This window comes from Salmo salar, chromosome 16, assembly GCF_965601325.2.
Source record: "Salmo salar chromosome 16, fSalSal1, whole genome shotgun sequence".
Taxonomy (NCBI): domain Eukaryota; kingdom Metazoa; phylum Chordata; class Actinopteri; order Salmoniformes; family Salmonidae; genus Salmo; species Salmo salar.
Genome location: NC_138306.1, coordinates 10,410,259 through 10,422,242, shown reverse-complemented (window position 1 = coordinate 10,422,242; position 11,984 = coordinate 10,410,259). Strand labels below are relative to the sequence as shown.

Genomic DNA, 11,984 nt, shown 5'->3' with positions numbered 1-11,984 from the left:
GGACTGGCAGCTGTCCACTTTGATTGGGCCCAGGATAAATGTGATAATTAAGACAACACAGTACTTTACTATAAATACTTTTATAATATGACAGATGTAGCTGAGGGAGTGTTGAACAAAGAAATGGGCCACAGTGCGTGTGATGTCACCAAGGTATACTACTGTGCAGGTCATTTCAAAGCAGCAATGGCACTGGCTATTTAAAACAGGGGTAAACACAAACGACTGTCAGTCTTTATCATAGGCCTACAGTACATCATCATAATGCGCTGGCAATATCCTGTATTTGACCCAAATAGCGTATCAGTGACCTGGTTCTGTACGACAACAAGCAGGCTAGGGATCACCCTCTAATCCTTAATGGCACATCTGGACGCCCCAGTAATATTTATATTCATATCCATGATGATAATCTGTGGACTGGAGAGCCATTATTGACAGCATGCAAATACATGGCGACAGATATCGCTTTGATACATGACCTATCCAAGCATGTAGCAATCCATCGGCTAGACATCTCGCTTACAATGACAAGTCTATAGGCCTAACTTTAATAATTAAACACATTAGAGGCTATAATGTATGACTGGCAGGAAAATGTAACCTGTAAAATAATATTGGGTATCCATTTGCTGGATATTTTATAATGCACTAGGGGGCCTATGCTATTCTGTGTAATCCAAATAGGCCTCTCGGCTTTGGCTGTTGGCTGTTGGCATGCAACAACAATAAATCCTCAGGTTTATGACTATGTGATTCACAAATCCACAGCCATAGGAAGGGTAAATAGGTAACTTAGGCAGTAGACACGGTGGGGTTCCTATTCAGAAATAGGACGCAGCCTTGGCTCCGCTTCTATTTAGCGTTCCTTTCAATCACTCTTTAACGACCGTGCAGCGCACCTCATTTCAAGTTGCGAACGCACGATTCGCATCTGGAATACGCCTTGGTTCTACGCCTACGGACAATTCCCCCTTCTACCAACCTGCGTTCCCGACAAACGCCACGGTCCGGTCTAGTCTAGACTGTCTCGTACGCCGAGGCACATTTTTCTCTCTCGTGTTAGAGTTTTTTTTTTGAGGCTACAGTCGTATGTGAGATTTGCATTCAGCAGCGTAATAGTTAAAGCGGTACCGAATGCGTTGTTTTATGTTCTGTGTGGTGCCCGTACTCCAGCAGACCGCTACAGTAGGAAGATGGCGTCGGAGGGAGCGAGCGGGGAGCAGCCTCCTCCGGTACAAACACTGGCAACCACAGTGCTTGGAAGTGTCGAAGCGGTGAGACCTTTTTATATTATAGCCAGGTCTATATGTTTATATCGTTGGTTTCCCCCGTTTTGGAATAAAGGAAAGGGAATAAGGAGTTAGGAAAGGCGGCGCATTTCTCTACGAATCTTGAGTGTTCATCTTGAAGCAACAGCAATGTGTTATTTTGGCAATGTAGAGAACAGCAAAACAAGGGTTCTCTGATTTGTGTAGACACAGACTATACATATTATCAAAGGCTTTTATGGGAATTAAAATCCTATAGAAAGGCAAAGGAATTGGGGTTTATCTATCACAAATAGGATAATAGCTAAAACGTTGGTTCGGCCCATATGGGGAAACGTAGTTAGGCTATAAAGCACTGATTTGCGATGGTTACAAAGGGGGTTTCAATCTGTACTTACATTTGAAACCCAATTTGGGCTATAGGTTTTCGCTTTCACCAGACCGGGATGTAGGCTACTCGCCTGAATACGAGCTGCTTTTGTATATGGCAGTTCGATGCATAATCTTACCCTTTTTTCACTACGTCAACGCTCCAAGTTGAAACGAAATATGTTGATTGCTGTGTGTCAGTGAGGCTTCGACGTGAATATATTGTTATCAGATGTAGCCTAATTGGGCTCTTGTGTTTGAAAAATCTTGCCTTTACGGTTAAAGAGAGAAGGCCCCTATATATCCTATGAGGACCCCAAACCTCTTACAATCTTACATTAAGCAGCTCTTGTCTGACCACAAAGCATAGCCTATTTGCAGTCAAGAATACTGTTTCCTATTCTGTATAGGCCTACTAATACTTCAGATTTGACCTGTGACCAATATTAGAAATGTTGAATCTCAGTGAAAGTGTTTTGTTTGTCTGCAAACTAATCGGACTGAGCTGCACTTGTTTTTTAAGCTCATCTATCTGCGACTTCTCACATTGGCCCCTCGTCTCGCAGACAGGTTGCAACATGTGTGCCAGGGCACCGGCTTGCTCCCCCTCTGTGCAAATTAATCAATCTTTTTCCCCGCCGGAGGGGGCCATGCAACCTTTCCCTGGTTGTGGTATGCTTGGATGGTTCCATGTGCTCTGTTCAGTCAGACCATTGCCCAGCACCTATTCTGCATGAATTTACTGACTGGTCAAAAGAAAGCAATCTCCCATTTGCCACTTGACCCTTAGCTACATCATATTCTACACTTGTTTATATGTAATTGAGCATTCCTATAGGGCACAGGAAATATATAGAACTGTTCTGGGTTTGAGGTTCAAAGGCTATTGAAAATATGGACTGTTCTTGACTGGAAGATCCCAAGGGACAGCTGTTGAAATTGGAGGAAGATAAGATATGTGGGTGGTAGAAAAAGGCAAGAAAATCAATAGCGATGGAAAGGGGGCAGAGTGAGAGTAGAAAGAAAGCAAGAGAGATGGACCGAATGAGAGAAGGGGGGGGGGGGGGTATGTACACCGGAGACATGTCTAAATTGGTCTTAATTTCAGTGACTCAGCTGGCATAGCTCAACTGTGTTAGCTAAGCCAGCCGTGCTCTACTGAGCGCGTTCAGTGCACACTGCACTCCTTCCTTGCTTTAACGGCCCGTTCTGCTGAACAGGTACCCGCGGCGACAGCCCCGCACCGCAGCACAGCGACCAACCGTCCTCTCTGACTCGGCCATATATCTCTGCCTGTCTCTCTCACGAACCGTCTTGCCAAACATGCCAGGCCAAGCCAGGCCAGCTAGCCTCTCTTCAGGGGGCTTCCGCTTCTATGCCCCAGTTAAATAAAGCTCTTTGCATACCCCTGCAAGACCCTCCTTTGTTTGCTCTCGGTGGAGGAGTTTCTCTTGTGAAGGGTCCTTGAGGACCGGCTCACTTGGTTTAGAGAGGGGTCAGAGGGTGAAAAATAGTGGTGGTGTGGGGCCACACTAGTCACCTCCCCCAATTCACCCTATAGCACTAGTTCGTACGCATACATTTTTTACTACTTGTTTTGTTGTAGAGGGGTGTCTAATTGATTTGAATGTGGCCACTAATCCAACCTATTAGGCTATTGGACAGAGCAATAGCAGTTGGCTCTCCCTTCCCTCCACATAGTGCAAATACACACTCACCCACACAGAACAGCTATTTTGAAACTCACGCCTCATGGAACAAATTAGCATTAGCTTCCCTCACCTGCTCACTGTGCAGAAATGCAGGAGGGTGAAATGCCACCCGAGCACATTGACGAAGACTGGGGGCCCACATGACAGGCTTTGGTTTGGATAGTGTCGCGCAAGCCTTCCGAGACTCCCAAATCCGATTCTCCAAATGGCTCACTGGCAGCACAGTCAGGGAGAATGCTGTGTGGGGTTGGTTGGAAATTGATTTTCTTTTTTTTTTTCTTCTTCAAGCTTTCAAATCGATCGCTGGATTCTTTCCTTTTAACCCCCTCCTGTCTTGATTGGTGCTGTTCAGAATGAAATAGAATGCTGTACTTTCTAAGGGCTTAAATCATACTGTAGCCTGGTTCGCTTGCTTGCACTACTACAATTATTTGACAAATATGTATTAGGCTAAAACCTGTCTCATTGTTGGCCTGTGATTTACGCAAAAGTTGATGTACCGGTATTTCAAGCTCTGAGTGTCTTGTCTTCAAGACATAGTATTTGAATGCCCAGTATTTAGGGACACTTTGAACTACAGCAGTCTGCTAAAAGGTCATACCAGCTGGTTCCATATTCCATATTTTGTCCGTGATTTAAGAGAGGACTTTGAAGGAGGCTGCTGGGTCAGCCACCGTTCCAATGTCCTCGCTCCTCACCATACTAGCTAACATTCGGATAAACCCAGGAACACCGTACAATCTGACATTTTCTTGTTTTAAGGATGTTTTATTTCCCTTTTTTAAGGGCAACAGTCAGAGAGGATGGAAAAGCTTTTAATTGATCGAAGCAGCAGTAGAAAGTGGTCCGGTTACTTACAATTACCCTTCTTTCTCCCTGTCCGTTCGCCCTGCGGGTCCGTCTGGCAAAATCAGCGTTTAATGATGTGGCTAAATGTAATTGGACCTTAATAGCCTCAAGGTTCGTCCAGACATTTAGGTTTCATTAAGGCAATGAAACTATCTGAGGGAATGAGTTATGTTTGTCATCATGCAACTTGCAAACCCAACTGTTTTGTTGTTGGTGGTGGTGCGGTTGGCAGTAAGTTGGTGCTCTGAAGTTCTACGTATGTCCTTCTTTACCCCAAAATGTGGGATTTCCCAAGGATTAATAGAAACATGTTCTATAGAACATGTTGTCAAATTATTTCAGGAGAAAAATGTGTTCTAGTTATACAAAGCATTTGAATATGTTGCAAATATAACTTATCTTTCTGTGTGTGCGTGTTGCAGAAATGTGAGTTTAACATGGATAATCTGAGCAAGCCGGAGCTCCTGACCCTGCTCAGCATCATGGAGGGAGAGCTGGAGGCCCGGGACATGGTCATAGAAGCCCTGAGGGTGAGTCTGGACCACACACACACACACACACACACACACACACACACACACACCTAAGTTTTCAGTACCCTCATGAGAAAATGCAATTGGGAATTGAACCGATGTTACAGATGATGCAAGCTGTAGAAATCTATATGGATATGCGGACAGTGATACGTCAGTGTTTACTTGTCAGCGATATGGAGGAAGGATGCTATTTGTGTAGGGTTATCGTTGTTGTAAGGACCACTTTGACCGAAATCTGGAAGTTCTACAGGAGGGATGAAGTAGATGAGGTTACTCTATTTGGATTGAGAAGGTTCTACAGTACAGATGCGATGGATGACAGACGAGGCAGACAAGGTGACATGGTCTCCGTTACTCTCGGTTGTGTGTCCTGGCATTGAGGTGACTCTCTGTCCTCCTCGGGGGGGCTAAGTAGCAAGTTATTTCTGTGAGAAGAACCTTTCAGGACACACTCCCCCCCCCCCCCCCCCCCCCCCCCCCTCTCTGCTGTATTTAGGTCAGAATCACACCACTGTATTTTGCTCGCTGCTCCACTTTGAGCTGTCCTGTCCTCTTAAACTTTTTAATAGGTTTCTTAATGTTGAGTAGTTCTGGGACCAGGGCTGGAGATGGGATTGAGGCCAATCTCTTTTCTTAGCCTCTGGAAAGTGATATTGAAATCAGCACGTTGTTCTCTGCTGGTGAGAAATGTGGTTTGTACTGTAGATATTGCAGTTTTTCTTTGATGGAGTGTGTTTTTTTTTTTGTCCTTATCGACCTGACTGGCCTTGAACAGTGTTTTCTGGCAGCATTTTTTTCTTATTTGTGTCTAGGCACTGGCTGTGATTGGTTTGGATCTATACAGTGCATTCGGAAAGTATTCAGACCCCTTGACTTTTTCCACATTTTGATACGTTACAGCCTTATTCTAAAATGAATAACAAACAAAACAATCCTCATCGATCTACACACAATACACCATAATGACAAAGTTAACAGATTTTTTGTACTTTTTTCAAATTTATAAAAATGAAAATACCTTATTTACGTAAGTATTCAGATCCTTTGCTATGAGACTTGAAATTTAGCTCAGGTGCATCCTGTTTCCATTGATCATCCTTGAGATGTTTCTACAACTTGATTGGAGTCCACCTGTGGTCAATTCAATTGATTGGACATGATTTGGAAAGGCACACACCTGTCTATATAAGGTCCCACAGTTTACAGTGCATGTCAGAGCAAAAACAAAGCCATTAGGTCGAAGGAATTGACCGTGGAGCTCTGAGACAGGATTGTGTCGAGGCACAGATCTGTGGAAGGGTACCAAAACATTTCTGCGGCATTGAAGGTTCCCATGAACACAGTGGCCTCCATCATTCTTAAATGGAAGAAGTTTGGAAGCACCAAGACTCTTCCTAGAGCTGGCCGCCAGGCCAAACTGAGCAATCGGGGGAGAAGGGCATCGGTCGGGGAGGTGACCAAGAACCCTGATGGTCACTTTGACAGAGCTCCAGAGTTCCTCTATGGAGATGGTTGTCCTTCTGGAAGGTTCTCCCATCTCTACAGCACTCCACCAATCAGGGCTTTATGGTAGAGTGTGCCTTTTAGGCCTTTACTGTCATGTGCCTTTTACCACTCCTCAGTAAAGGTACATGACAGCCCGCTTGGAGTTTGCAAAAAGGCACCTAAAGACTCTCATACCATGAGAAACAAGATTCTCTGGTCTGATGAAACCAATAATGAACTATTTGGCCTGAATGCCAAACATCATGTCTGGGGGGAAACCTGGCACCATCCCTACGGTGAAGCGTGGTGGCAGCATCATGCTTGTGGGGATGTTTTTCAGTGGCAGAGACTGGGAGACTAGTCAGGATCGAGGGAAAAGTACAGAGAGATCCTTGATGAAAACCTGCTCCCGAGCGCTCAGTACCTCAGACTGGGGCGAAGGTTCACCTTCCAACAGGACAACGACCCTATGACCCTAGCCAAGACAACGCAGGAGTGGCTTTGGGACAAGTCTCCGAATGTCCTTTAGTGACCCGGACTTGAACATTTATGGAGAGACCTGAAAATATCTCTGCAGCGACGCTCCCCATCCAACATGACAGAACTTGAGGATCTGCAGAGAAGAATGGAAGAGACTCCCCAAATACAGGTGTGCCAAGCTTGTAGCGTCATACCCAATTAGACTCGAGGCTGTAATCGCTGCCAAAGGTGCTTCAACAAGGTGCTGAGCAAAATGCCTGAATACTATTTTTAAATGTCATATTTCAGTATTAACTTTTTTTATGGATTTGCAAACATTTCTAAAAAACAGTGTTTGGTTTGTTATTTATGAGGCATTGTGTGTAGATTGAGAAAAATACAATTTAATCCATTTTAGAATATGGCTGTAACGTAACAAAGTGGAAAAAGTCAAGGGGTCTGAATATTTTCCATTTTCCATCTCTCGTTCCCTCTTTCTCTCTGTTTCTCTCGCTCTGATTCTCATTATTTCTCTCTGGCATTCATGCCGGTTTTGTGTTCTTCCCGGCTCCCTCCCTGTGGATATCATATCTCTGCAAAAAATAAATAAAGCCCTCTTTTTACTATCGTGATCACTGTCCAAAACACAAAGAACCTACTTGTTCTCCCCGAGATAAGCCTGCTCAAAGAGGGAGGAGAGTGATGGATAGAGAGAGGGGGAGGGGGGGGGGGCTATACCCTGAGAGAAAGAGAGTGTTTCCCGTTTTGTTTGTCTATTTCACTTGCTTTGGCGCTGTAAGCATATGTTTCCCATGCCAATAAAGCCCATTGAATTGAGAGGAAAATAAATGGGAAGGGGAAATAAAGAGTTGACAGAGATAAGGGGCCCACGTCCTGACGTCTTGAGAAGGTGAGAGGGGTGGAGAGGCTGACGTCCTCTGTGGAAGTGGGATGGACGGTGTGCCAGAGAAGATTTGGCTGACAAAGTCCCCTCAAATCACCAGAACGAACAGAGCCATAAAGTGTCATCTGGAGACCAGCTGGCTGCAGGCTAGAGCCATTGATATCACACAGTTCGACAAGTCCTCTTCTTTTAAACCAACCACTAGTGCTGTGCCATTTAACCAAGATTTCACTTTGTTGTAAACAACTAATTGACCGACGTCGGTTTAATTATTTGAAATTCGTAAAAAAAAAATTAAAAAATCCTGTGCGTTCAATGAGCACCACACAGTTTCTCTAGAGATACATCAGATCCAGCCTGAACTGTGCGACGTAATAGGGAGTTGTAGTTTTCAGCAGGCTGATATCCTACATAGTTTAGCGCATAAAACGTGGTAATTAACTAAAATGACCCTTGTTCATTGCGCATCTACTTGTCCGGTCTGCGTTTCTTTTACACAAAGAATCCAGGTGATATAGAGAGCAGCTGTAGCTCTACCTGAAAGTACATGATCTAAGTGATTGATAGTTGGTATTCAGCAGTCATAAAAGTATGCCTTATTTACTTTAAAGAACTACTAAAATAGTGATTTTTGTCAGACAGCAGCTCTATAAAGATGACTTGGAATGAAATAAGTCATCAAATAAAACAAATGTATTGGCGTTTTGTGTTTGCGGTGATTGGGTGTTAAGAGGCTTTTGTGGCAACGACTAATTAGCATGTGGCTAAAACTGGCTGAGCCAGCGAATCAGTTTCATCTTAGAGAATAAGAAGGGCCGTAAACAGATTAGCCAAACGAGACCAGTCACATGATTAGTGCAGCAGTACAGCAGAGCACTCTCATTCTTATGGTGGCTGAGCGTGTCTGTCAATGATCAACTGTCAACAACCAGGGTTTAGTAGCAGTTGGTCCGGGCAACCACTTAACCTAAGACTGGGTAATAAAATAGTTTAAAGGTGAAATATGCAGAAATCGCTCCACCATTTCCTGGTTTGGTTCCTAATAGTTTGTCTAATTTCAGTTGGTGACAAAACAAGAGGTCATTGTGTAGAGAATCATTGTAACATCTAAACCGCTGTGAAATATATTTTCCATAACCCCAAATTATTTTATTTTCAGCTGTTTGATGCTGGTGTACAAAACTGAAAGTAAAAGGCACTGGAAGCATAGAAATGGTGCATATAGAACAGCTCTACCACTTAGACGCTTCCAATGAGAATGGCAGATCTATAACTCGCATTTCTATGTGAATTTGGTCAGGCATCCAAAATGTGACATATTGCAGCTTTACAGTGGATGCTCTTTCAGAGTGCAAAAATCTCCCATGAGGGATGTTTGTTCCATAATTCATGTAAAGAATTCAAGCTATATGGTGGATCCCCTGATTTTGACCTATGCAATTGTTAGATCAGGGATTATTTCATGGAAGTAAGGAAGGAAGCATTTTATAGGCTAAGTATTCCAAAAGGGCACAGGTCCAGCAGACCAGGCGTATACTACTTCCACCCACTACTGACTTTGGTTCATTCTCTCGCATGCTCCCAACAACAGAGCTGCTGCGTGTGATCTCTTGTATGAGTAAGATGCTATGATACCCTTATCCTTGAGGCATTATGTAGCCAACTTTTATGCATAGCATAGCAGGATGCCCCAAGCAAGTTTTATTTATTCAAAATAATAATTTAAGCCTTGAGACATGGATTGTGTGGGGGTGGTGATGATGGTGGGCGCTATTCAAAGCAGGGTTGTAACATGACCCACAAATCTCCATGAGGACTCTATTGCCATGTGGTGGGGGGGGGTCTGGTTGCTATGCGGACATCAGAGCCAGGTGGTTGGCTGGAAGCTAATTTTCTAGTCTGGCGGAGAGAAGAGGGTTAAACTAAGACTTAAGACCAGCCAAGGTAGACATCCAGTTATCTATATATACATACATACATACACCTGTCACTCTGCCTCTCCGGGGGATTTATTTAATACATTTTTATCTCCATACAGGTTTCTGTTTCCAAAACTAGAATCTGTAGACTTTACCCTTTGCCAAAGTAAACTTTTTAATTTTATTTAAATGCGTTGTTTAAAATGTATTTTGACACTAATAGGGGTGGGGGACTGGAAGCCCTGTCAGACTGAGACAGGTTAGTCTCTGGAAAGAATGGAGTCTGACTGTGTGGTTGACCAAGTGTCTGTCTTGAAGAGGGTCAGTGCACACTGGAGTCCTCTCTCTCCATCCAAGTGGCAGCCAGGCAGTCTCTCTGTGTCTCTGTGTGTGTGTTATGTTTTATTGTCACATCCACCGGATAGGTGCAGTGAAATGTTGTTTTACAGGATCAGCCATAGGATCAGCCATTTCGGTTACTGGCCCAACACTCTAACCACTAGGCTACCTGCCGCCTGATAACACAGAGGGATTGGAGAAGAGAGAGGTTTAAGAGGTAGGTCTTAGGAAGCTGCTCTCTCTCTCTCTCTCTCTGGTGATTGGCGGGCTACAGGGTAAACTGTCTCCCGGATGATTGGATGACGCAGCACAGGCCTGTTTGATGTGCGTCAGGCATCACTCTAACGTTGCGCGAATGTGTTCACTCAGGGTCGTTCCACCTTGATTGCAAATGAAATAGGAGAAGGACACCGAAATAGCCCCCCTCTCTTTCTCAATCTGGCTTTGCTGTGTGTCTATGTGTGTGTGCTTCTTTTGGCTGTGTGTGTCTGTCAAGGTTACCGTTGGCCGGTAATTGCTGGTGTTTGTATTTAAAAACAAAAAAAACATTTTTTAAAGCCAATAAATAAAATGTTTGCCGGCCAAATTGACCAGAAGAAAAAAACTATCCCATTGCATAATAATGCTTTTTTTTTCATTAATGGAAATACCAGTCGATGGAAATACATTTGACCCTCATGCTTATCGGTCTATAGGTTCGTTTACATCATTTGGTGGAATTATATTGACGCATGTGTATTTTCATTAGTCATCATGTATCTTATCACATATGCACAGCATACAGAGCCTATTTTAAGTGGAATATCACCTCCGCGCTAGTTCCTCATCTCGTTGCTGCTCGAGTTAAACCTGCTTTTAGAAGCCCAGTCATTGCGCAGCAATTCTAAATGCAATCGCATGTTAACTGTTTTTGCCGGCCGCTAGGGTTGCAAAGGGTCGGAAACGTTCCGGTAAATTTCCATGGGAAGTTAAGCCACAGGAATTTGGGGAATTTTGCTTAAATTCATCAAAAAAGTTAGTTTATAACAGTGAACCATCTTAACTGACTTGCCTAGTTAAATAAAGGTGTATAAAAAAAATAAAACATTCGGCAAATCCGTGTCCAAAAATACCGATTGTTATGAAAACTTGAAATCGGCCCTAATTATTCGGCCATTCCGTTTAATCGGTCGACCTCTATTGCAAACGGTTTGAGGGAGCGTGCAATTGGAATGCTGACTGCAGGAATGTCCACCAGAGCTGTTGCCAGAGAATTTTCTGTACATTTTTCTACCATAAGCCACCTCCAACATCGTTTTAGAGAATTTGGCAGTACGTCCAACCGGCCTCAAAACCACAGACAACGTGTATAGCGTTGAGGGCGAGCAGTTTGCTGATGTCAACGTTGTGAACAGAGTGTCACATGGTGGGGGTATAGGCAAGCATAAGCTACAGAAAACAAACACAATTGCGTTTTATCCATGTCAATTTGAATGCACAGAGATACTGTGACCAGATCCCGAGGCCTATTGTCGTGCCATAAATCCGCCGCCATTTCATGTTTCAGCATGATGATGCACGGCCCCATGTCGCAATGATCTGTACACAATTCCTGGAAACTGCAAATGTCCCAGCTCTACCATGGCCTGCATACTCACCAGACATGTCCCCCATTGAGCATGTTTGGGATGCTCTGGATTGATATGTACGACAGTGTTTCAGTTCTTGCCAATATTCAGCAAATTCTCACAGCCATTGAAGAGGACTGGGACCACATTCCACAGGCCACAATAAACAGCTTGATCAACTCTATGCGGACGAGAGGTAAATGTTGGTCACACCAGGTACTGACTGGTTTTCTGATCCACGCCCCTACCTTTTTTGTAAGGTATCTGTGACCAACAGATGCATATCGGTATTCCCAGTCATGTGAAATCCATAGATAAGGCCCAATACATTTATTTAAATTGACTGATTGCCTTCTATGAACTGCAACTCGGTAAAATCATTGAAAATGTTGCATTTATATGTTTGTTCAGTATAGTTGCTAATTTAGAAAACTGTTGTACATTTGGTCAACTAAATAGTTGGAAGGTATCTAGCTGGCAAACATTTTGTTGGGAATTCCATACTGTAATTAGATCACCTGGCGTATGCTGCAC

General features: G+C 43.7%; 1 protein-coding gene across 3 annotated transcripts in view; it reads left to right on the top strand.

The window, feature by feature from the left end:
* Window positions 1–759: 759 nt before the first annotated feature.
* The window catches only part of cttnbp2 (cortactin binding protein 2), a 72,580-nt gene continuing 61,355 nt past the window's right edge, over window positions 760–11,984 (top strand). For 2 of the 3 annotated variants that reach the window (XR_001321272.3, XM_082962499.1), the window contains exons 1-2: window positions 760–1,277; window positions 4,624–4,731. Coding sequence is in view for 2 of the 3 variants with exons in the window: in XM_082962499.1 (XP_082818625.1) it covers window positions 1,197–1,277; window positions 4,624–4,731 (189 nt within the window). In the remaining variant the exon portion in view is untranslated. The remainder of the gene's footprint in view (window positions 1,278–4,623; window positions 4,732–11,984) is intronic. The other variant, XM_014147842.3, reaches the window with a different exon arrangement.